Source organism: Elephantulus edwardii, unplaced genomic scaffold, assembly GCF_000299155.1.
Source record: "Elephantulus edwardii isolate Elephantulus edwardi_28Jun2011 unplaced genomic scaffold, EleEdw1.0 scaffold00116, whole genome shotgun sequence".
NCBI classification, from domain to species: domain Eukaryota; kingdom Metazoa; phylum Chordata; class Mammalia; order Macroscelidea; family Macroscelididae; genus Elephantulus; species Elephantulus edwardii.
Genome location: NW_006399866.1, coordinates 8,937,763 through 8,963,577, shown reverse-complemented (window position 1 = coordinate 8,963,577; position 25,815 = coordinate 8,937,763). Strand labels below are relative to the sequence as shown.

Genomic DNA, 25,815 nt, shown 5'->3' with positions numbered 1-25,815 from the left:
CTAGTATGTCTGCAAAATGTAGATTCCTTTATCCAACAGGTGTTTCTAGAGCACCTTCCATGGGCTAAGTTTCATCTTGCTTGTATCAACAATCAACACCCTTGGTACCAGCTGTCAGGAAATCAGAAAACATAATGCATTAGGCAAGTCCACTGCCAGGGACTTCTCCATAATGCTGAAGAGCAGTTATTTTAGTTTGAAGATTTAGGTGCGACTGATTCAGACCATGGTCTTCTCCATCACCTGCTATGCATCAGAAAGCTAGACAATGACTAAGAATGACAGAAGAAGAATTGTTGCCTTCGAATTGTGGTGCTAGAAAAAAGTGCTGAATATCTCATGGACTGACAAAAGAACAAACAGATATGTCTTGGGAAAAGTGTAGCCGCAGTGCTTCTTGGATACAAAGATGACAAAATTTTGTCTTTCATACTTTGAACATGTAGCTAGGCGAGGCTATTCCTTGGAAAGGGACTTCATGCTTGGAAAGATGGAGGGTCATTTGAAGGAGAGGAAGACAGATGGATTGATATGGTATCTTCAACAGTGGACTCTAGTGTGTCAAAGATGATGAGGATGACACCGGATAGGGCATGGTTCGGGGTCACTATGACTTGTACTTGACTCAGTAGCACCTAACAACAACAATATTCCATTGTATAATTTATCTATTCAACTATTGATACATATACTTAGGTTGTTTCCCCACTTTGATTATTGTGACTCAAACTGCCATAAACATTGGTGTACACATGATGTTTGAGTCCCTCCTTTCACTTCTTTTTGGAGTGGAATTGCTGGGCCTTATAACAATTTTAGGAGACCTACTGGCATAGTAGAGGCTATTCCTTGGAAGAGGACATCATATTTGGAAAAGGAAGGGGTCAGCAAATGACAGGAAGACACCCCCCCACAACAAGGTGGATTGACACATTAACTGCAACAATGCACTCAAGTGTGTCAGAGATGATGAGGATGGCACAAGACAGGACAAGGTTCAGATCTGTTGTTCAAAGGGTTGCAATGAGTTGTACTTGGATCAAACAAGCTGACAGAGTGGTTACACGCTGGGCTGCTAACTGAAAGGTTAACAGGTTAAGCCCAATTGCTGCTCTTCTAGAAAAAGATATGACAGTCTGCTTCTTTACAACCTTGGAAATCTTATGCAAGTAGTTAAATTCTGTACTAATAAGGTCACTGTGAATCAGTTTGTTAGCAATAGCCTTGGCATTTGGTATATCAATTCTGTTTAACTCTTTGAGAAACTGACCATTTCTCATAGCATCTATTACCATTTTGATGTTACTGTTATTGTAAGTCCTATTTCCCTGAAAAGGAGCTCTAGTGGCAGCAATTTGTTACATATTAGGTTGCAAAACTGAATGGTTGTGGGTATGAATACACTAGTCAGTCCACAGAAGGAAGAGTAAAATCTTTACTCCTGTAAAGATTAACAGTCTTGGGACCCTGGCAGAGGGTTGGCATGAGTCAGAATCAACTCAGGGGCAGTGAGTTGGGGGTTTTGGTTTCCCTATAAGGGTAGCTGCCTCATTGACCTCCTTCAACCGTACCCGCCACCTGCAGGGCTAGGTACACTGGCTGGTTACTCACTGGAGACACTCTCTCGCAATCTTCTCCTCCTACCACCACCTGCTGCAGGTGTTCGGAGATGTGGACCAGGTGCGGATGACCTCAGAAGGCTCAGACTGCCGCTGCAAGTGCATCATGCGGCCCCTGAGCAAGGATGCGTGCAGCCGGGTGCGGAGCGGGCGAGCGCGGGTCGAAGACTTCTATACAGTGGAGACAGTGAGCTCTGGCTCTGACTGCCGCTGCTCCTGCACGGCGCCGCCCTCCTCACTCAACCCCTGTGAGAATGAGTGGAAGATGGAGAAGCTCAAGAAGCAGGCACCTGAGCTCCTTAAGGTAACCTTTCCAGGGTGAGGGTGAGGGCAGGGAACCTCCTGAATGAGGGGATAACATGGGCCAGGCACCAGGCTGTCTCACCAATGAAAATGCCACACACTAGAAGAGGCAAGTACTGTTATCCAAATTTACAGGTGGAGACACTGAGGTTCCATCAAGAGAAACCACTTCTTACTCAAGACCATTCAGTCAGTAAGTGATGGAAACAGGACTCTTTAGCCAATGGCTTGTTTACCTCAATCTGGCCCTTTTGACACATTTTATTATTAACAGACAATAGCAGTAGCCAGAGTACATGTCAGTTTACCTCATCTCAAACTGCACAGGGCAATGCACTGGGCATCAAATAAACCTGCACACACAGTAGTTTGTGTTACAGAAGAGAAGCCCTGAGTAAAGGAACTAAAATTTTTCATAAAGGGCATCAAGCATGGCTGCCCTTTGTTCCAGCGGGAAGCACTGTCTCTGCTTTTCAAGGCATTTTCTGTACAACCAGGCCTCACGCAATGAAGGCAGGCGGTGCTTCAGTTTGCCCAAGATGCAGAAAAGCAAGGGCCTCCTGGAGAATTGTCTTCCAACATTTGGCTAAAGACACTTCTTTTGATTTAACTTTAGTTTTATTTTTGTAACATGTCTGTATGCTCAAAGTTTAGAGAGCTCTGGTGGCTTAGTGATAAGGAATTTTGCTGCCCACGCAAAGGTACACATTTTAAATCCCCAGCAACTCCATGGGAGAAAGAGGGCCAATCTCCTCCCGTGTAGTTTATTGCCTCTGAAAACCCATTGGAAGGTCAGTTATGGGATGATTCCAACTCAATGATACACAACAACAACAACAACATGCTCAGAGTTTAGGGGGGCTGGGATGATGATGTTAAATTTTAGGATAAGTTGTTTCTTATCAACGTGGAAGTCCCTAGACTTCATGGGACCTTCCTAGAGTTCTGCTCTAGGAAGACATTTAGGCTGTCCTCGGTTACATTTCTGCTCAAGTCAACATTGCTAAGAGTATAAACATGCTGCTTTAACCTGTGAGGTTATGTAAGGCCCTTTCATAAATGCTAATTTAATTCTTGCCACGACCTTTCTATAAGGGAACTTAGGGTTGATCCCTTCTTTACTTGTGAGGGAATCTGAGGCTCAGAAAGGAGCCGTGACTTACCTAAGATCACATAGCAAGAAAAGTGAAAGAGCTAAGATTTGAACCCAAGAATTCTCTATTTCCCTTTGCCTACAGGAGGTGTCACTGGGCAGCCCTCTCAGACTGTTGTCTCTCAGGCTTTTACAGAGCATTTACAGCTAAATGGACCCTTGTTCATCTGTACAGAGTGGGGTGATAGTGGGATAGACTCAGCAGGTGGGGCGAGAGGAGGGGGAGAGACTACCCTACCTCGCTGATAGCAAGGTAGATGCCTGAGAGGTACCAGGAGAGACTCAAAAGAAGGTTGCTCATGCAATAGTACACAGGCAATGCCCTCCCCTGCCAGCTCACCTTTTACCATCAGCACGAGACTCTCTGTGGGCTGCTCCCACGGGAGGAGGCTCACTGGAGCCTTCAATGGAGGAAGGCATACATCATGGCTGGACCCTTCCTTTCAAGCCAGTAACTCTAGCTGTGATTCGATCCTAGGTACATGGCTCTGTGTAGGAGAAGGTGATGCTCAGGGATACACTTCTTACCTCTTCTCTTCCTTTCCTTCTAGATATGGGCCAGGCATGGCCCTGTTCTTGAAGAATCACCAGGTTTGTGGAGAACATAGTTTCTAACCCCAATAATGGCAGTGTGACCAGTGTTAGGTGGAGGGATATCCCAGGGACTCTGGGAACCACCAAAGACAATACCATTAGAGTGAGCCCTGAAGGATATCCAGCCAGCTGAGAAGGCATAAGGGCATACTGAGTGGGAACAAGGATGCCTGCCTGCACTCCCTGTGCTCCAGATCCACAGGCTGCCTGTCAGTTCCTCTAATGCAGTGCTGCTCAGACCACCTTGGGGAAGGCACAGTTTAAAATTTTCCAATCTGTTATGAATCCAAATTTCTGTAAAATATTCTAAAATTTAATTACTAGAAAAATAAAATGACAATTTATATAAGGGAGCTCTGGTGACCTAGTAGGTAAGGATCACGATGCCAGCGCATCTGCTAGCTGCTCCAAGGGAGAAAGATGGGCAGCCTCTTCCTGTGTGATTTACAGCTTCTGAAAATCTGCCGGAAGGTCAGTTATGAGCTGGTTTTGACTCAACAGCACAGGACAACAATGACAACATAGACTGCAAGTCCCGTGCTTTAGTGTCAGAGTTAGCATATGTAAAATCACTTCATCAATTGCCGATAATGTTTCTAAAACTCACAGTATCATTTCTATGATTAGAAGGCCTGGTAACCTGTGGTTTGGACTGAGGCTGATTGGAGGACCATGGTTTGAGTAGCTCTGTCCTAACACTGTTTCTTCTTACCTCCAGCCCTTTGTACACACTATGTCCTCTCCCTCCCCTGTCATCTTTGCCTAATGTGAGCCCCTTCTTCAAAGCTCAGCTCAAATAAAACTTCCTAATCTTGGCAGCCTTCCCTAGTCCACACATATTCCCAGCTAGAGTCAGCACCCCTGTAACTAGTTCTCTGGGCGCCTCTGTGTTCCTGTCTGAATCCCTTTGTTTGGGCATCTATGTGTTACTGTCTATGTCTCCTGGAAGTCTATGAAGGATCAGGAGGACCCATGTCTGTCCTGCTCACCATTCTTTAGTGTCTCACCTCGGGCCTGCCCATATTAAACATCTCCTAAGATCAAAAAAGGTGGCAAGGGGCAGATCATAGCAGGTTTGGCTGGTTTATTTAGATTAGAAGCCTCATGTGGGCTGGAGGAAACATCAGGAAGTTAGAGTTGTGTGTTCTAGAGTTCATTCTGAGTCACAGAGACTTGGACAAAGCTATAAAGACATGAGACAAAGCAGAGCTACATGAGACAAAATACAGCTACCCCATAGGGTTTTGTACATTGAAATCTATATTGGGACAGATCACAAGGTCTTTGTTTCCATGGAGCAGCTAGTGTGTTTGAACCACTGATCCTTCAGGTGATAGTGCTTAACTAGTATACCAACAGAAAAAAACAAACACCCCCATTCCTAGCAGACCATCCAACAGGTTTTCGGATTCTGTAAATCAAATAGGAAGAGATTGCTCATCTTTCTCTTGGAATATCTAGTGGATTCAAACTGCCTGCCTTTGGGTTGGCAGTGCAATCTCTTACCCAGTATATCACCAGAACTCCCTGGTTATCTACTCATGAGCAAAGCTGTGCTTGATAGTTTTTGGTAGCCATAATGGCAGGAGAGCAAAACTGGGAGGCTGCCACTTAACCTCTAGAAAAGTAACCATTGTTGCTCATATTCATGAAGCACTTCCTGTGTGTTCACTCTGTGCCAAGCCCTGTCCAGACAATATTGTTCCTGATTACCCCATTTCATAGAAAAGGAAACTAAGACAGAGTGGACTCTACATGTACGCTTCTCCAGCTGTGCTCACAGGGCCGGGAGCCGGGGCAGTGTTGGCAGCCCCCCCTCGATGACTTAATGGGAATGTAGGGGAGCCGAGAAGGCTCTGAGTTCCTACCCTCTGCTTTTTTTGTTTTAGAGGTCAGATTCTTCTCAGAGAGCAGCTTAATGTTCTCTCTTGCTTAGTATAGTCTGGACAACCCTGGGAGGCAGGAGTAAAACTGTTTTGGCAACAGCTGATCAGGGCCAAACGGGAGCACTGGTCCTGCTCAGGCCTAGAGAAATTCCAGAGAGCTCAGAGTGGGCTGCGAGAAGGGTGGGTAGGCAGGCGGAGGAACTGCCCTTCCCTAAAAGCCAGGGAAGGCTGATTTCCCAACCAGCCCCTTGTGCCAAGGTTTCTCTGACATTCCAACTGGCATCCTGACCATCTGGAGGGAAGTGTTATATCCTGATGAAGTTCAGCTGAAAAGGGAGGAGGGGGTTGTTACTACAGGGAAGAGCCCTGGCTGACCAGAGGGGACTAAGGTCTCCTCCAAGCCCTGCCACTGACCTGTAGTGCATGTCCCTCCTGCTCTGGGACCTGTTTTCCCCATATAAATCCAAGACAGGAGCAGTAATGTGGGATTGGAAAGAGGCATTGTTTATCCATATGGTGTCTGCCTCTGGTGCCACCATTCATTTAACAGCTGAATGACCTTGAGCTTCATCTCTCTAAGCTGCAGCTTCACAATCTATAATATGAGGATAAAAGTAGTCCATACCTTGACTTAGATCAGTGTCTACAAGCAGACCCTGAGGCAAGGATCAGAGTGCAAGCGGTTTACTATAGAGGGAGAAACAGGACCGGGATGGTGCAGGAGCCAGCAGAGTGTGACCTCAGGCCAGAGGCCCAGCCCCAGCTGATCCCCAGCACAACCTGGAGTGTGGATCACAGCTCAGTCAGTCTGCAGTGGGTTGGGAAGATGCCTGCACCTTTTAGTTACCTCTTAAGAGCCTCCTCATGGGACACAGTGGCTCCAGTAGCTCAAGGGAGTTACAGAGAGTTACACTTGCAGGCCATTAAACACCAGAAGCCAGGTATAGGCAGAGGTACAGTAAGAGGGACCCCAGGGCACCTGGATAATGCTCCTTCAAGGTCTAAGACATACCTTATGAACTTGTTGTACAGGTTAAGCCAAGTAATTCAGAATAAGCTGAGCATCTACTTCATCCATACTAAGTGCTCCAAAGACAGAAATGTTGCTTTCTAATGAGTATTAGCACTTATGTCCTAGCAGAAAATTCTGAGGCTCAGGGTTCTGGTGTTCTTTGCTTAGAGTCTCTTCTTGAACCCCTCCACTAACTCTAGCCTTCTCTCGGGCAGCTGCAGTCAATGGTAGATCTCCTGGAAGGCACCCTGTACAGCATGGACCTGATGAAAGTGCATGCCTACATCCACAAGGTGGCCTCCCAGATGAACACGCTGGAAGAGGTAAGAGCTAGAGCTGGAGGCCGGGCTGGGGCAGTGTTGGGGGCCAAGGACAGTGTCTACAGGGCTGAAGTCAGTCCAGTTTGGCCTTACTGGACCCTGGAATCTGGTTTTATGGGAAGCTCAAGGGCTGGAGAAAACCAAAGCACCTCCTGGTGGTATTAGAAAGAGTTCACTAGGACCAAGATGCAACTTCTAAGACACCATTCACATAGAATGCCATGTGAGTGGTGGCCTTTGGGGTTGTCCAGCATGGCAGGACTGCATAAGTCCCAAGGGACAGCATTCTCCTGCAGTGGAGGTGGAGGTGCTGAGTGTCCTTTCCTGGCCAGGACAAATGTGCTACAGGACTGGGTGGTGGGAATTCCCTCTGTGTATGGGACAGGGTTGAGTGAGTGTAGGATTCCAAGCATCTAAGCTTCAGGTTTGATGTTTGCATATCTGCTGGTACTGCCTCACCTCTGCCTGTTTCCTGCATCCGGCCTCCACTGAGCTGCTTGGAACCTGGGGACATGCAGCTGCCAGGAGCAGGCATGGGGGCTTCCTTTCCCTGCTTCCTTTCTAGAGGGAGGGGGCATCTGGGCATCCTGTGCCCCAGAGCAGGAGATTAACCCTTTACTAATCCCAGAGTTGAGGTCACAATTATTCAAAATGTGGTTGGTGAGTATGTGCCATGTGCTAAATCCATGCCAGCATGATAGAAAGCAAGCATTTGTGGGCTTTCTACTAGATACCACTATTTCTTCTAGATGCCAGGTTCTAAATTCCCCTCCTTTCACCTTTATCTTGCATTCTCAGGAAACTCCAATTCACTCCACATAACAGAAGGTCTGGAGGGCCTAGAACAAATCAGAAATTATTTTCAAAGCCACAGAGAAATTACTTTTAAATTACCTTCTGTTTTGTATTATCTGTGCTTTGCTCCTGTTAATCACACTTTACTAAGTGATAACCCTCTGGGAAAAAAGCTTTTGGCTACCCCGCAAGGAGGTGAGGACACCTGTCTCACCTGAGAGAACCTTGCTGCCTTCACTATGGGAGGGAAACATCCCAGGGAGTTCAGCTGCAACTTGATGCCTCAGTTTCCCACTGCTTTCTTCCCTTATACCAGTGGTCTCCCCTGGAGTGATTTTGCTGCCCAGGGGATTTCTGGCAACATCTGGTGATATTTTTAGTTGTTACAACTTGGTAGTTGAGGGAGAGGCCAGTATGCTGTTAAATATCTTATCGTGCACAGGGCGATTCCCCATAGTTTTGAAGTTAAGAACTATATATTTTGACTTCTATCTTCCTTGAAATATAATTTTGAATATACTTTCACTTTCCTTAGTTATTCTTACAATAATCTGGTCCTTACTGTAACCCTGCAGTTTAATTTTTATGGTGAGAAGGATTTCCATTTTAGATGCAAGGAAAATTGAGGCTCAGAGGACAAGTGGAGAGAAAAAATTTGAGCCCCGATCTGTCCAACCCTACCCTACTGCCTCTTGGTCTCTGAAACTGTGTTCTTCTCTAAAAATTTATGGGAATGAAATGATGAATTCTAAGGCGTGGGAGGAGGAGCACGCATCTGCCCGGCCCCATGGAGGCGTCCAGGATTCCTTTCCAGATGCAGGTGTCCCTGCTTGTTGTCCTGGGCTGCAGAACTCGGGGGGACGTATCCATTCGTCGCACCAGCATATACTCGCTTTCGAGAGCAGAGGTTGTGTGCTGTGAGGTCTGATAGATGATAGGCGAGTGTTTGCCTGATGAAGAAATGAATGCAAAGGGGCCTAGAGATCCTTGAAATCATGGACGTCTGAGAGGAAGCTGGGACTCCTCCTTGGCTTTGTCTCAGGAATGTTTTGGGATGTGAAACATTGGTTTTCTCATTCATTTATTCCACTCTATTACTGTCTGTTGCTGTATAAGAAATTACACCAAAACTTTTAGGGAAGTAAAAAAAAAAGAAAAGAAATGATGAATTCTTCCCCCCCCATTTTTTTAATTGAAATTTTAATGAAAGTTTATAGAGACTTCCAATCATTCATTGGTACATTTTCCTCCCTGCCCACCCTACCCTCCTTTTCTCTTTGAAAAGTAAAAAACCCAAAAAAACCCCAAAAACAAAAAACAAAAAAAACCTACAACCCAAAATTTTCTTTATTATACAATTCCCCCCACCCCAGTCCACTCCACCATGGAGCTCTCATTCTGGACTCTTGTCATGTAAATAATACCTAATCATATATTCCTTTCAAATAGATCTCTCCCTCATCTGTTTCAATGCAGTATACATTATTTATCCATTCTTTTCTTAGTTTCCCCCCAACCCTGATGTCAGTTCTACTTTACAACAGTGGCACTATGCAGTATTTGTCCCTTTGTGACTGAGATATTTCATTCAGCATAATGTCCTCCAGGGTCACCCATTTTGTATATTTCTTGAGTTCCTTGTTTTCAGTGCAACACAGTATTCCATTGTGTGAATATACCACAGCTTCTCTAGCCATTCGTTTGTTGATGGGCACTTGGGTTGTTTCCAACTCTTCGCTATTGTGAACAAAGCAGCAATAAATATGAGTGCTTATATTTGCTTGGGTGGCAGTTCTGGTTTCTTCAGGATATATTTCCAGTAGTGGAATTGCTGGGTCAAATGGTATTTCTATTTCCAACTTTTTGAGAAAGTACCATACAGCCTTCCATCATGGTTGCACCATTTTACACCCCCACTAACAATGAATAAGGGTTCCAATTTCTCCACAACCTTGTCAGCATTTGATGTTTGCTGTTCTGTTAAACTTTGCTAATCTTATTGGGGTGAGATGATAGCTCATAGTTGTTTTTATTTTCATCTCTCTTAGAGGTCGGGATTTTGAACATTTCTTCATGGGTTTGTTCACCATCTGAATGTCTTCTTTGGTGAAGTGTCTGTTCATATCCTGCTCCCATTTTGCAATTGGGTTGTTTATCTTTGTCTTGTTGTTGTGCTCAAGTAATCTATAGATTCTAGATATAAGTCCCTTATCAGACATATCATTATCAAATAATTTTCCCAGTCTGTGGCTTCCCTTTGTACCCTGTTGGAGGTGGTTTTGGATGTGCATAGGGATTTGATTCTTAGAAGGTCTCATTCATCTATTTTATCTTCTCCTGGTTGTAGGTGAAATTATGAATTTTTTTACATTCTCTTTTTAAATTTTTTTAAATAATTTTAATGAACGTTTACAGAGATTTTGGATTTCCATTCATTCATTGTTGCACTTCTCTCCCTGCCCAGCCCTCCCTACCACTCCAGTTCACTCCTCTTTTTGAAAAGTAAAATAAACACTCTCTCCCTGGTACACAATCCCCCCGCACCCCTCCCCCTGCCCAACCTTAATTGTGGACTCTTGTGATAACCATAATACCCTATCTTACATTGCTTTTAAATTATTCTTTCCGTCATCTGTTTCAGTGCAGTATACACAATTTATCCAGTTTTTCTCAGTCTTACCACAACCCTGATATCAGTCCCATTTTACAGCAGTGGCACCATGCAATATTTGTCCTTTTGCGACTGAGATATTTCACTCAGCATAATGGCCTCCAGGCTCACCCATTTTGAATAATATTCCATGAGTTCCTTGTTTTTCAGAAATTATGAATTCTTAATACTGCTGCTTCATAACTTCACAACACTGAGGTGCCTCCTTCATCTGACTCAAAGGAATCTCAAGCACCCTTCAGATTTGTTTGGGTTTTGGGAGTTTAGGGCTTACCCCTGCCAGGTCAACGAGGTTTCCTATGTCCTGCTCCACTAGACAAGGCGAGGACTGGACGAAGTAGGAAGCAGGGATTGTTGGCTCAGGCGAATAGCGAAGGATATGTAGAAAGTGGTGTTATGTGTCGTCAAGTAGGAACCAACTCATAGCTGACCTTCTAGTGAGTGGTAAGGAGATCTCTAAGCCACCAGAGCTCCCTATATAGAGAGTGGTATTGTTATTGTGTACAGTCGAGTTGGAACTGACTCATAGCTGACCCTACAGCAGGTTTTCTGAGGCTGTAAATCACAGAGGAGGTTTGAGATTTGTCCATCTTTCTCCCTTGGAGCAGCTGGTGGATTTGAACTGCATGACTTAGGGTTGGCAGTATAACTTCTTACCACTAGCCACCAAAGCCCCCTATCTAGAGAGTTATTGTTGTGTGCTGAGTTAGAACAGACCTGTAGTTGACTGTCCAGTGGGTTTTCAGATACATTAAATTGCAAGGAAGGAGACTGAACCATCCTTCTCCAGCAGAGTAATTGGTAGATTCGAACCGAGTACCTTTGGAATTGCAGTACAGCTTCTTACTACTAGGCCACCAGAGCTCCCTACACAGAGAGTAGTGAGCAAGGTTCTGAGTTGTCTCTGAGTTGGTCTGTTCCTAGCAGTACTCAGGGCCAGGAATAGATCCAGGGTGCAGGGTGATAAAAGCAAGACATGAAGATAGGACTCTCAGAAGGACAGTAAGGCAAGGCAGAAGAACAAAACTGGGAATCACAGGTCTGAGTGCCTCTGAAGGAGCCAGCCCAGGAAAGAAGTCCAAGAGATCTCTCTCAGTAGGGATCAGAGACTCACCCTAAGAAAACCCCTAAAGAGGTTCACTCCATATGAACTGAGTATTTTATAAAAAGTAGTATTTATGTATCATTGATGAAATGAAAAGGTAACTTTAAGGTAGCAAAAGATTGAAAGGAACTTAAATGGCCATCAACAAGGAACTGGCTGATCCATATAATGGCATACTGTAAGGCCACTGAAAGGAATAGGGAGCACTAGATGTACAGAGATGGAACAGTTCCCCAAATATGCAGGTAAATGAAAAACGCAAAGTGTTTAAAAACTGTATTGATATTCGTGTGTGTGTGTGTGTGCGCGCGCTGTTGCTTTGTGCCTTCGAGTCAGAACCAATTCATAGCTGACCCTCCAGTGGGTTTTAGAGGTAGTAAATCACGTGAGAGGAGATTGCCCACCCTTCTCCCATGGAATAGCTGTTGGATTTGAACTGTGTGCTTTTGGGATTACAACTCAGCTTCTTACTACTAGACCACCAGAGCTCACTCGTGTGTGTGTGTGTGTGTGTGTGTGTGTGTGTGCGTGCGCGTGTGTAAATGCAGTTTTTAAACACTTTGCTTTTCTTTCCACTTATCTGCATATTTTGAGCATGTTGCTAAAAGAGGCTATTCCTTGGAAAGTGACATCATGCTTGAAAAGAGGGAGGGTTAGCAAAAGAGAGGAAGATGGATTGAATCAGATGGATTGAAACAGTGACTTCAGCAATGGGCTCAAATGTATCAGAGATCATGAGAATGGCTCAAGATAGGATAGGGCTCTGGTCTATTGTTCATACAACAATAGATGGAGATAGATAGATAGATAGATAGATAGATAGATAGATAGATAGATAGATAGATAGATAGATAGATAGATATGTTAGGTGGCTTAATGGTAAGGAGTTGTGTTTCCAACCCAAAGGAACATGGTTTGAATCCACCATGTACTCTGTAGAAGAAAGATAGGTAATGTCCTCCTGTGTAATTTACTGTCTCTGAAAGCCCACTAAAGGGTCAGCTGTCAGTTGGTTCTGACTTGACAGTACACAAGAACAACAATATATATATGGAGCTCTGGTGGAATAGTGATAAGGAATTGTACTGCCAATCCAAAGGTGCATACACCAGGTAGATTTTATATATATAGTGTGTGTGTAGTATGTGTATATATCTCTATACACACATTTATCCCTATAGATTCACAGACTTCTTTAAGAAAGATGTACAAGAAACTAAGAACTATGGTTGATAGTGAGAAATAGTGAGAAATAAAGATGGGGAGGAGACTTGTTTTATTTTATTTTTTATTTTATTATTTTGTGTGTGTGTGTGTGTACAGTCAAATCATATCTGATTGGTACAGGAGGAGATTTCCCCTCCTTCTCCAGGAGAGCATCTGGTGGATTCAATCCTCACACCTCTGGGATAGCAGTGCAGCTTCCCGCCACTAGGCCACCAGAGCTCCAAGACTTGTTTTATTTTAATCACATTTTATAGCTTTACAATTTAATCACATTTTATAGCTTTAAAATTTAGCACCATCTTCTATTTTTTTAATTCATTCACTTATTATGTTTTAAAAGGAAGATAACGGGGGGGAGGGGTGGGCAGGGAGAAAAGTGCAACAATGAATGAAATAGAAATCCAAAGTCTCTGTAAATTTTCATTAATAATAATAATAATAATAGAAATTAATTTTTTTAAAAAAGGAAGGTAACTATGGGGCCCTGCTTTATTCCACATATGCTTCTAGTATTGCTTCACCTCTACCTCTGAGCCATTACCAGTAGATTAGGCAGCAAAATCTCATGCTGGAAGCTGGGGTGTTCTGCCAGGCTTCTGAGGAAGCTGCTAGAGGAAAGATGTTGGGTCTCACCCTCACAGAGCATCAAGACCAACCTGAGCCGGGAGAGCGATGTGATGAGGGAGAGTATGCGCCATCTCAGCGACCAGCTGAAGCACTATGAGAACCACTCGGCCATCATGATGAGCATCAAGAAGGAGCTCTCCAGCCTGGGCCTCCAGCTGCTGCAGAAGGACCAAGCCACTGTCCCTGGAGCTGCCCCAGACACAGCTCTTAATAGCAAGGCTCAGGTAAGACCACATTTCTCAGTTAATGCCCCTCAAGTGGGCAGGCCTGGGAGCACCGTGAACCTCCATCTTAATGGAGGGCTGGTGCTGTAGGACAGGGCTGAATGGCAGGTGGAAAGGGGAATTACCTGTCCTGCAGTAAGGACAGGTGAGCTGAAAGCAGAAAGAGGAATCTAGCCAAGGGGCTGGGTATCAAAGTCAGATGTTTGGCAGGTATTCTCATTCTCAGGCTTTCACACTAGAAATGAAGTTTTGGAAAGAAACCTGCCTGCCTGGTCCCAAGTCTGGTTGCAGCAAAAGAATTTCTAGCCTTTCCTGCTGTAGCTGGACCCTACCTAGGGTAGGCCTGCTCTAGGGCACCTGAGCAATGTCTCAAGGACCCCAGAAGACTAACCTCTTCTCACCCAAACCAACCAGGGGTGGGAGGCTCCTGCTGCAGCATCCAAACATCATATGTCCAAGCCAGAGCAGAAAGTGAACAAAAGCACTGGTTTTGTCAGTAGGAAGGGCCACCCATGCTATAGAACACAGCTTTATGAAGTTTGAAAAAGACACACCCTTTAGGCCAATAGATTGAAGGAAGGGGGTGAAGGAAAAGGCTCTCTTCCTGAGCAGATAAATTAGAAAGAGGAGCCCCCTGTGGGTGGACAAATCATAAAAAGGCACCAGTGTGTCTTAGCAAATGGAGTGCAGACTAGATTTCAGGAGTCAGGAATTGACTCACTGGTAGTGAGTTTGAATTGAGTTTGAATTGCTGAGTCACTTAGGTGTAAGCGCACAACCATCCTTGCTTTTAGGTTAGCAGGGGTGATATTTGTGGAATCCCCACTCTAAATCTGACTTTTTAACAGACACTATCTCAGTTAATCTCATTAACCACCATTTAGGAGAGATGGTCCCTGCCCAGTTGTTGTCAGACAAGAAAATATGGCAATCACTCATGCAGAGAGTGGCTGCGCTGGAATTAGAACCCATGTCTGCAGAACTACTAAGTCCGTGTTCTTCCTCATCACCTCTCAGGCTCCTGTCTGACACTGTGCTAATGAGGCCCTTTGTGTCTGCAGCTGGAAGAACCTAAGAGATACAGATAAGCATGGAGGAAGCCTAATGCCTTGGCTCAGAACTAGCTTCCTATTCATTCTGGTGCCAACTGGGTGGGCCAGAATGAATCCTGTTTTGGAAATGGCACAGAAGCATGTCTAGATATTGTACTTACTGTATCTCCCAGAGATTCTGCCTAACAATGGATGATGTCACGGTCCCTGTGTTCTTATGCCAAACCAGGATCAGAGGCAATTAAAAGGAAGTGAAAAATCACAAAATTCACAAAGCATTAGAAACTGCAGGTCCTCAGGGCAGGGTGACCAACCAACCATTCCAGTTTGCAAAGGGCTGAAGGATTTTCCAGGATATAAGACTTTTCCATGCTAAATCTGGGAAAGTTCTGCCATGCTAAGTTGAGCTGAGCACCCTTTCCAAGGACCTGAGAACATTTTGCCTCCTTATACACTAAGACTAGTGAATAATAAGAGAGACAGAACTGAGACAGCTCCTGGAAGACCCCGAAGGTCTCTAAGTCTTGGGGAGAAGTAGTAAACAGGAGCTGAGAAATAGTTGGGAAACAACCTTATCAGACTGGGCTGGCTTCAAGCATGATGAGGAACTAGAGAGCTAAGTTGTAAGTGGAGTAACCAGGAGGTTGGGAGTAGATAAAGGAAGCTGTGACTTCATGAATACCTGGGACATAGGGCCTGGAGCAGCATGACCAATTCCAGCCTCCAAATGCTGAGCCTTTATGATCTCCATACAGGGGTCCACACCCCCAACACCCCTTCTGAAAAAACCACCCAAACTCATTGCCATCAAGTCATGTCTGACTCAGAGACTACAGGACAGAGTAGCACTGCTCCATAGGTTTTCCAAGGCTGTAGTCCTTACAGGTGCAGACTGCTATATCTTTGTTTTGTGGAAGAACTGGTGGGTCATTACCTTTTGGTTAGCAACTAAGTTCTTCACCACTGAGCTCCTTATATTCTACCATCTCTGCAGTCTCAGACTTCCTTTCTCTCCCAGGACACAGGTGGAGGGAAAGGCAAGGACACCAGCAAATATGGCAGCGTGCAGAAGAGCTTTGTAGACAGAAGTCTCCCAAAACCTCCTAAGGAGAAGCTGCTGAAGACAGAAAAGCTAAGGAAGGAGAGTGTCAAGGGCCGATTCGCCCAGCCCACAGCCAAGCCCCGGGCTCTGGCCCAGCAGCAGGCTGTGATCCGTGGAATCACCTATTACAAGGCAGGCAGACCGGAGGTGAACGAAGCTGTGGCTGGTGAGTTGGAGGGGCACTGCACCTGGGGGCAGAAACTTGCCAATAGTTGGACCATGATACCCAGGGATCCCTTTTATCTTCTTTGCAGTTGAATAGTCCCAGATTCCAGCTCCCCCGATGATCTGTTTATTGCTTTTTCTCATCTCTGAAATGAAGACAATAGCCTTCTTATGGGATGGTTGGGGGTCAAGTGATACAACCAACATGAAGGACCTCATAGTTCCTCCTGTATTTAAAACAGTGCCTTACATGGTGAGCTGCTCACCAAAAGGGCAGCAGTTTGAATCCACTAGTAGTTGATCAGTAGGAGAAAGAGAAGGCAGTTTCCTCCCATCAAGATATACAGCCTCAGAAACCTGAGAGAAGGTCACCATGCATCAGGCCATTTCCAAAGGCAGTGGAGCTTTTGCATTTACTGTTTCCCTATATTCTCATTGGACCTTTCCTTATTCACTCAAAACTTTACCATGTACTATGTGGGTAACAAGGAACCTTTATCCAGGCAGTTGTCACAGGTGGGAGACAGGAAACCACAGGGGCTACAGCCAGAACAGGGCATCTGGGAAGTGACGTGGGGCTTCTGGCACCTCATCTGCAGATGAGCCCTTCAAAGGATGGTCTTACTAACCCCTCCCACTTCTTATGTCTCCGAAGAAAAGTCCAGGAACTCTTGTATTCTCCCTGAAGTTTTCTGCAGGATCCCAGTAAAAGGCAACAAAGTAATCTGCCAAGAAACAAGGGGCAAAGGTTCCAAGAGCCCCCAAATTTTTGGTCCATCCCAAACCTGCTGATTTTAGCTCTTGATTTCTCCTCTGAGACCCTCTGTAGATAGCTGCTCTCCTCTGATGTCTCTGTGGAGGTTCTCTACTTCCTACTTCCTGGGCGCTGCTGACCACTTCCTTCAGTGAAGCATGCTATCCAGCCCATGTCCAAAGGGAAAGGAGGTGGGACAGTTAGGGATCAATCACCTTCAAAATCCTCTTCATTGTTGACTTCTCAGGGGCCTCCAGAGGGACTCTTCAGCCATTCCTGCAGCTCCTGGTGCCAGCTGCAAGCCCTAATCTGTGCCAGAGCCTCTGACCGCCGGTCAAGGCAAGGTCCCAGAACAGCTGCAGGCATCTGACTATGCCAGCACGGCCCGTGGGAACAAGTCCCCTGGCCTAGCAAGCTGCCAAGATCTGGCTCCTCAGAAGGTCTACTCCCACAATAGGCAAAGCCCCTACGCAAAGAAGCAGCCCACCACAGAGAGAAAAAGAAGCAGCTGGTGCATAATGGTGCTGAAGTCCAGGGCCCTCTGTGGATTGGAAATGACTCAGAGATAGCCCTAAAACCAGCCTAACCTGAGAGCCGAAGAAACTCACCCCCTGCAGCTGGGGTGGGAAGAAGGGTGGGGTGTGCTAGAACACCTGAGAAATGAGAGATCGGAGGTGAGGGGAATAGAGAAAGGGACAGAGACCTAGGTTAGAGGTGACAGGAAGCCAGCTGCACTTGCCCTTCTGGCCTGAAGTAACCCGTAAACACTTACTTGAGTGAAAGTGAAGAGGAAGTTACAGGGGAGAGGATAGAGCAAGTCCCATAAAATGGGGTAAGAGTTTCTGTCTCCTTCAACTGAATCTAGGAAATTAAAGAAATGGCACAAAAGGCTTAACAGTTAAATGAAAAAGAGTTGTCACATTTAGCCTCCTACATGCAGGTTCTGTGCAAATATTTTATGTGTGTTTTCCTCTAATCAGTTAAACAGCCTCATTTGGTAGGCCTCATTATTCCCATTTCAAAGAAGAGGAAGCTGAGACCCACAGATGTAGGGGGACTTGCTAAGTCATTAACTGGAGAGTGGCAGTCAGGCTTGGATGTGAAGTCCTCCCTGCCTCTAGTTTTGGGGTCTTTCACTCCCTTGAGGTCCTCCTTGTCACCTCCTCGAAAAGGTGCTCGAACCGCTGGAAACTCATTGGGCCTAATCAGATCCCCAAGGGGCAGCAAATGCTGGGATATTATCTTGAGGTCTTCTCTTTTCAGACAATGCCCTCAAAAGTACTTCCTGGCTGGAGCAGCTGCCACCCAAGGTAGAGGGCAGGCCACCTGAGCCCAACTCCGCGAAGCAGGATGAGGCTGGACCAACGGCCTCAGAGGGAACAGACCTGACCCCCAGCACCCCCACCTCAGAGCCCACCACCACTACCCAGACTCCCACCACCAGTTCCCTGCCCACCGTGCTGCCTTCACGCCCAGAAGTCTCAAGCCAAGGTGAGCCCCATAGAGGTCAACAAATTACCAGTTATTAAGAGAATACAGTCAGTAGCTTGCTTTTGTATGGTGCTCAAATAATATTGTGAGATAAGAATAATTTTCACATTTTTAAGGACTTCAAAAAAGGAAGAGATTAAAAAAAAAAGGAAGAGATTAAAGAATATTACGTGGTCTGCAAACCTAAAGCATTTACCATCTGGCCTTTTGTAAGAAAATGTGCCAACATTTAAAATGGTTGGAAAGTAAGCATGTCTTCAACAAATGAGCAAATTCTGTGTTTCCTAGAAACTCATCAGCAACTGCTTTCTTTCTTCTCTTTATTTCCTCTATCCAGTCTTTGGCCTTCTGTTTGTCCATCTTTGCAATTTTCACTTATGAAAATGGTAAAAAAAGTCCTCATTATTAATCGATTCCATCTTTCTGGAAGGCATCTTGGCTACCTGTGCGAACAAGCCTTAAAACCATTTCCTGCTTTGGTCTTGAGTACATTCCACGACTAGCAACCTTTGCTGAAGGATCCATCAGTAATGTGGACAACAGCTGAGGGCCAACAAACCAACTGGTTTAACCAGTGCTCTTTTTTAACATCACAAAACTGGAAATAACCTAAAGTTCCAACACTAAGGGACTGGTTAAGTACATTTCAAGACTCAGCTGTCCAGGAGGCCTGGTTGAACCTTGAAATCACATCTTTAAAGAGCTATTTAGTGATGTGAGAAATTGCTCAGAAGAGGCGGGGAAACGGTATATACAGAGTTATATAATATTTAGGTGAATCACAGATTTTTAAAGTATGTCTTCATGTCTGTACATGAAAGGGGGAAAATAGAGGACAACATGGTTAAAAATGTCTTTAGATAATAGCATTTTGAATGATTTTTATTTTCTCCATTCTCCTTTTCTATGTTTTCTACAATAACAACAATAAAAAAGGCCACAAATAAAACATCAGGAGATATTTAAGTTAGACCCAGATGATGTTCCTGAGACTGCTGCTCTAGCTTTGGGTCTCCTGGTCTGTTCATCAGATGCTATGTCCCCCACTCCCACAGGCAGAGAGGCAAGTTGTGAAGGCACTCTCCGGGCTGTGGACCCCCCTGTGAGGCATCACAGTTATGGGCGCCATGAGGGTGCCTGGATGAAGGACCCCACAGCTCAGAACGACAGGATCTACGTCACCAACTACTACTATGGAAACAACCTAGTGGAGTTCCGTAACCTGGAAAACTTCAAGCAAGGTTGGTGTTCCCAGATATGGGAATGAGGAAGGATGGGCAATGTGGGGAGGGTCCCCATGGAGACTTGGCCCTCCTTTGCCTAGTGGTTTCATGTGATCTGTGTGCCCCTGCCTGACCTAACTCTGAATGGTCAGTGCCCTAAGGAGAGAGTTGCGGGCACTGGACTAGGGAGCTAGCCAGACCCCATGGCACCCCTTTGAGCTGGCAATGTGTGAGGAGCTGGAATTCAGCTTTTGAATTCCAAGATGGGGATGGTCCTGCTTTCACAGATGTAACTTACCCTTAAGGATAAAATAATCATGGTTTACACTTAACTGAGTGTGCTTATGACATCCTTATAACTCCAGTGGTCCTTATAAAGCCAGTGGTCATTATCTCATTTACAGCAGGGCCTCAGGCCTTAGAAAACCTGTAGGTCTGTGTAGGGGCTATTAGCACAAGGAAGGGTAGGATCTTGGTTACCAGATCCTGAGAATGATAAGAAGGGTTCACATTTAGACACAGTCTTATCCTTCCAGAAACACAGCTGTGATGGGGAGTGGGGGTGAGGGGAGGCAAAAGCGTAAAGAGATAAAGTTAATGTTCTGGGTTTCTAACTGAGATTTCTACTAGCCACTCCCTTGGAGAAAGATGAGGTCATCTTTAAGATTTATGGCCTCAGAAGTCTGAGGGAGTATTACTGTGAGCTGGAATTGACAGCAGTGTATTTATTGGGTTTGGGTTTGGTAGAGAGAGTGGGAGAGAGGGCATCATGGAAATTCATCATGGAGATCAGGGAAGGCTTCCCAGAGGAGGTGATGGTGAGATGACCTCCAGAGGAACAGGAGGAGAAAGAAGAATGTTTAAGACAGGGAAACTCAAAGGCCCAGTGATAGGAGGAAGTGCAGGGAAACTCAAAGGCCCAGTGATAGGAGGAAGTGTAGTGGGATAGGGACAGGATGTAGGGAACAGGTAGAAAGTGTGAGAGCTATGGAGTCACAAGACATGAGCTTCAACAGATAAGATCTTCCTCTGCCAGGTCAAAATCTTGTCTCTGCCCCAACCATTTCATAGACTGGTGGAGGAAGCCAGTGATAAGTGCCAACACAAAAGTTGGGAATCCAGAGAAGTGGCCCTTTTCTCAGCCTGGGGTGGTAATATTGACTGGGGGTTCTGAAAGATAAGTGGGCATCTCCACCCAGGCTGGACAGGGAATGGCAGTGAGACTGAAAGAAGAGCACATAGGCTCTAAGATAAAGCATGGATGCAGAAATTTGCTTGCGTTTAAAAATTCTGCCCCAGGAGCCTCGACTTCCCTGTTGCCAAGCAGGCTGGTAATAGTTACCACTCTCATGGGGCTGCTCTTAAATAATAAGAGGATTAGCATAGCCCCAGGCACACAACACAGGCTCAGTATCAGTTACTCGCAGGGTTAGGGGCTCTTGGTGGCCTCACAGGAATGTGTGGTGGCCTGGAGGGTTGTTATGCATGTGGTGTAACCATCTGCCCTCTGTGCACAGGCCGCTGGAGCAACATGTACAAGCTGCCGTACAATTGGATCGGCACGGGCCACGTGGTGTACCAGGGCGCCTTCTACTACAACCGGGCCTTCACCAAGAACATTATTAAATACGACCTGCGCCAGCGCTTCGTGGCCTCCTGGGCGCTTCTACCGGACGTGGTGTACGAGGACACCACGCCTTGGAAGTGGCGCGGCCACTCGGACATAGACTTTGCCGTGGACGAGAGTGGGCTGTGGGTCATCTACCCCACGGTGGACGACCGCGACGAGGCCCAGCCCGAGGTGATAGTGCTGAGCCGCCTGGACCCCGGAGACCTTTCTGTGCACCGTGAGACCACGTGGAAGACGCGGCTGCGGCGCAACTCCTACGGGAACTGCTTCCTGGTTTGCGGCATCCTGTACGCAGTGGACACTTACAACCAGCAGGAGGGCCAGATCGCCTACGCCTTCGACACGCACACGGGCACTGACGCCCGCCCGCAGCTGCCCTTCATCAATGAGCACGCCTACACCACCCAGATCGACTACAACCCCAAGGAGCGGGTGCTGTATGCCTGGGACAATGGCCACCAGCTCACCTACACCCTCCACTTCGTGCTCTGAAAGGGGACCCGTGCCCTCCTAGGGGGCGGGGTGGGGTGGGGGTGGGGATTCCCCACAGCAATTCCTGCAAAGGACCCTGTTGACAAATATTTATTGAGTTCCAGCCCTAGAGCTAGGTGCTAGACGTGTGGCGTAGCTGAGATAGAGCTTCCTTAGCACCCAGTGGAATAATAATAGTTTCCACTTACAGCACTAGCCCAGCCTTTGACATACATTTGTCCATTTAATTCTCTCAGCACCACCATTGGAGGTAGAGGTCATTGTCCCCTTTGAACAGATGAGAAGACTGAGGCTCAGACATGATGCTCCCTTGCCTAACGTTTCAATTTTAATCAGGCAAATGAGTCCACAACAGCCCCATTTTGCAGATAAAATAGACTGGTCTCCCACTCTGCAGCCTCCAGTCCATCAGGTTCCCACAGTTCTCTCTCACTTCCCAGGACACAGAAAAGCCAGAAGCCTTTGAGTGCAGTGGGCACTAGTGATAGGTGAAGACCCTGGCAATACCTACCACCCCGGATCCAAACTCTGGCTGAGCTATTAGTGTCTCTGGGCTTCAGGCCCCTGTGTCCAATGTCCCTTTCTTTGACTAGCTCCTACCCCTATCTCTACCCCCACCCAATCCCACCTCACCGGCTGTCCAGCCACATTCCAAACTTCCACCGTCATTAACCACTGAGTAGAAACCACACCCCAAGAGAAAATACTGGCCCCCATTCCTAGGCCCCCTCCCTTTAGTATTTTTATTTTCTCTTATTCTTAATCAGTGCGGTCATTTGTTTCTGCAGCAGCAGCTGAGACGGCTGCAGGCAGCTGCTTGCCAGTGACTCCACCAGGGTAGGGAAATGGGCTGGGCCCTGAGGCTCCTTCTCCACCCAAAAGTACTGCCTTTGGCCACAGTGCTTGTTGCATCTCCCTGGTCCCTCTCAGAGCCTGTGGGCCTGGAATCACCTTGTTCTTCCTCTCTGGGCCTTCAAGCCCGTAACCTCTACACACTCAGGGATACCTCCAGCTCTGCTGTGAGCACAGACTGAGGCTGGGGCAGTCCCATGATGGAGGAGGTTCCTTCTTCCTTGTCAGTCCTGACTTGGTCATTTGCTGGGTGACCCAGCAGCCAGGGGAGTTGGAGAAGGCTGCGGGTCCAGAGGAAGCATTGAACCTTCTTCTGTTGGTAGGTCAGAGGGCTGAAGCAAAACGGGAAGAGCTTTAACTGGCTTCAGAGATTGTTAGGGAACTCTGGTGGCTTAGAGGTAAGGAATTGCACTGCCAATCCAAAGGCATGCAGTTAGAATCCACCGGCTGCTCCAAAGGAGAAAGATGACAGTGTGATTTACTTCCTCTGAAGACCCACTGGAAGGTCAGTTATGAGTCAGAGATGTTAAAGTGACGAGTCGCAGCCATGGCTCCCCGAGTCCAGGGACATGGGACTGAGGGTGCACAAGCGACTCCCTTGCCAGATGCTGTTGATGAGCCACCAGAGCCTCAGACCCAGACCATCCACAAAGATGAGACCTTCAAGACTGCCTCTTAGCCACTTTGGACTATTTAAGAGCTGAAAAGAAGTTCTCTAGTCCAACTCTTTATTTCACCAAAGAGAGAAAAGGCCTAGAAGGGCTTAGTGGGCTGCTCAAAATCACATGAGGAACAAGATAACAGCATTCTTGTTGCAGAAGGTCATTGTTGGTTTCTTTTTATTCTGATTTGGCAATAAACTACCCATCACTCAAGTCATCCCGGAACCTTGAAAGGATATTTACTGGTCCCTACATGCTCAATGGCACACAACAATAACAACACACCCCCTAGACCCTTCCTGGTTCTTGGGCTCTGGTAGTCCATCAGAGTAGTCCCCTACTCTGCCACCACGCTGGCTCCCAGGATATCTGAATACTTGTACACCAGCTGCCACACTAGTAATTTGGCTGCACAACCCTGTGGGCTGTGAACATGATATCCCTTGTGAGGATTCCCCAACAAGTAGGGAAATGCATTTTGTGCAGAATACACTTCCTTTGGGTATTGTCAGGTGATGTTGTTTTGTTTAAGCTGTAACTCACTCTTGAAATAAAGAGAATGATGACGCCCAGGCGAGCAAGGCCTGACTCATAACACTGGACACATCCAGCTCCCTCACCCAACTAGCCCCTACATATCCACTTACAGACTCTTCAGGGGGCTGCGAGGCCTTGGCGTTTCCCTTGGCTCTGGGTGTGGGTTTTACAAGACTGTGTCTCCTGTGATATCATAGCCCAGCCATGTAAGAAGTGTTCAGGCCCCTCCTCTTCATTAGTCTGAAAAAGGAGAAAGTTAGAAATGGACAAATTTTGAAACCTAGAGTTGTTGTCCAGGGGCAGGAGGTAAGATGGGGAATGAGCAGCTTAAAAAATGACGAGATACAGCCCCCAAATATTTACTAAGCCCATTCTGCTTTCACATACTTAATACATGAGTAATGTGGTAGGTATAGTCATCCTCATTTTTTGGATCATGAAACTAAGCCCAAAGGAATTGAGTCACTTGTCACATAGGCAGAATGTAGAGAGCCAGATTCAGGTTACATGACTGCTGTTGTCCTTTTGGACACCTCCAGTGTACTGCTTCCTACATGTCCTACTACCATCTTCGCAACAATGAAAAGTATAAACTCTGAATATGTCCGTTTGACAGATGAGAAAGCTGAGATGAAGAGCCTTCCAAAGGCCATACAACAGCTTATCCCATAGCAGTGGAGATTTCAGGACTGGTTCGAGCATATTATTTTCTACTCTTTAGTATCACTGGTGGCAATTCCAGAAATGCCCTTTATTTTATCCAGCATGTGCAGACCATAAGCTATGGGCAAAAGTGAGACTCAGGAAGTAGCGGGGGTCAGCTTGAACATCTAGAGCTTTGACTGTCTAGCCAAGAAGTGATCGCCACTAATCACATTTTGAACAAAGGTGAGAATAAAATAATAGAGAAAAGGAAATTCTAAGAGAGTGGATTTTGTCCTGGCAGTGATGAGAAGGGTCTTTTGGAGCCAGCTTACAATAGCAAACATCTGAGTGCTGAAGGAAACCTGACCCTCCTCAGCTTTTTTTGTTACCTGCCCTTTGGCTTTATTACATTTGCAACAGGTACTTCAAACAAGGACAAATGTTTTTCCTCTGCCCTGACCTTGGTTGTCAGGGCAGAGGAAACTGGCGCTGTTGTTTCTGGGCAATGTGACACGTAAAGAGCCTCTGATCACCCACCACCTTCCACTCCTCCCTGAAGATTTCCAAGTCCTGAATATAATCTGTATTGTCTTGGGAAGAAAGCAGAGGGCAGCACAAAAAGTGGGGCCAGTGGTTCCCCCAGGAATGATTTGAGGGCTCTTGAAAGTCCATGCACCATGGACTTTCCATCTCTTCCTCCATGACTGCCTGTAGCATTGGAAACATCCCCCTGCAACAGGAGGAAGCAGCAAGGGAGGGAGTCAGGGAGTCCTGGGTTTGAGTGTGGCTCTGCTCATGCAATTGTTAACTCCTGACTGAAGACCTGTGACTTAGTTAGGTCAAGGAACAGAAGAGGGCCTAAGTTGCATTTTCCAAAAGCTAGAAAGCACCTTTCCATACATTATCACTAACCCAGGGCATCCTCAAGGTTAGCTAGCATTATCTTCCCCAATACAGGTGATGAATCTCAAGTTCAGGAGGTGAAGCAACCTGCTCAGGGTCATGTGTCTTAACATGTATCTTAACAAGATTTAAACCAAGTCTGTCATACCAAAACCCTAAACTAATTCTTGTTAAGAATTTGAAAGCAGTTATGTTTTCTTTGCTTTGGCCACTGAGAAGCTCAGTCAAACTTGAGATAACTTTTTAAACAGTTGTAGTGAGTCTCCTATAGGGCTCTGGCTTCATTTTGTCATTCTGCTTTTCCCTTTAATGAATCTTAATTTTTATTCTATTGTATTTTATGTATTTTTATAAGTTGCCACAATACCTTTTTTGCAACAAGGTGGCATATACTTAAATAAAACACAATCAGAAGAAGTTTGGTTTCCTTTCTTCCACCCACCCCTCCACTAAATGCTACTGTCTGCATCTTTGAATATATATATGTTCTGTTTGTCTTTAATATTTGTTATGAGCTAAAAATTGGCCTCACTTCTCAACTATTGCTGGAAGCTCATCTGAATGATGAGCTGTTGTGAAGAATCCAACCTGGCTGAAAACCAGACTCTTCTGGGCGGAGAGGAACCGTGAGCCATTCCCAAAGGTGTTCAGGCACAACCCATGACCCCTTTCCCCAGAAAGAGAATAATTTGGAGAATGTGGGACTATGCGAGAAATAAGAACAAAAAGAAATGCTTTTCTGGGACTATGTCTTTCAGATGATTCTATTAT

General features: G+C 46.0%; 1 protein-coding gene across 1 annotated transcript; it reads left to right on the top strand.

Moving 5' to 3' along the window:
• Positions 1-1,665: 1,665 nt before the first annotated feature.
• OLFML2A (olfactomedin-like 2A) lies at positions 1,666-21,445 on the top strand. Its single transcript, XM_006892574.1, has 7 exons — positions 1,666-1,923; positions 6,783-6,890; positions 13,327-13,536; positions 15,607-15,856; positions 17,873-18,100; positions 19,156-19,341; positions 20,841-21,445. The coding sequence occupies exons 1-7, from the start codon at positions 1,687-1,689 to the stop codon at positions 21,443-21,445; spliced, it is 1,824 nt and encodes a 607-aa protein (XP_006892636.1). The 5' UTR covers positions 1,666-1,686.
• Positions 21,446-25,815: the final 4,370 nt, after the last annotated feature.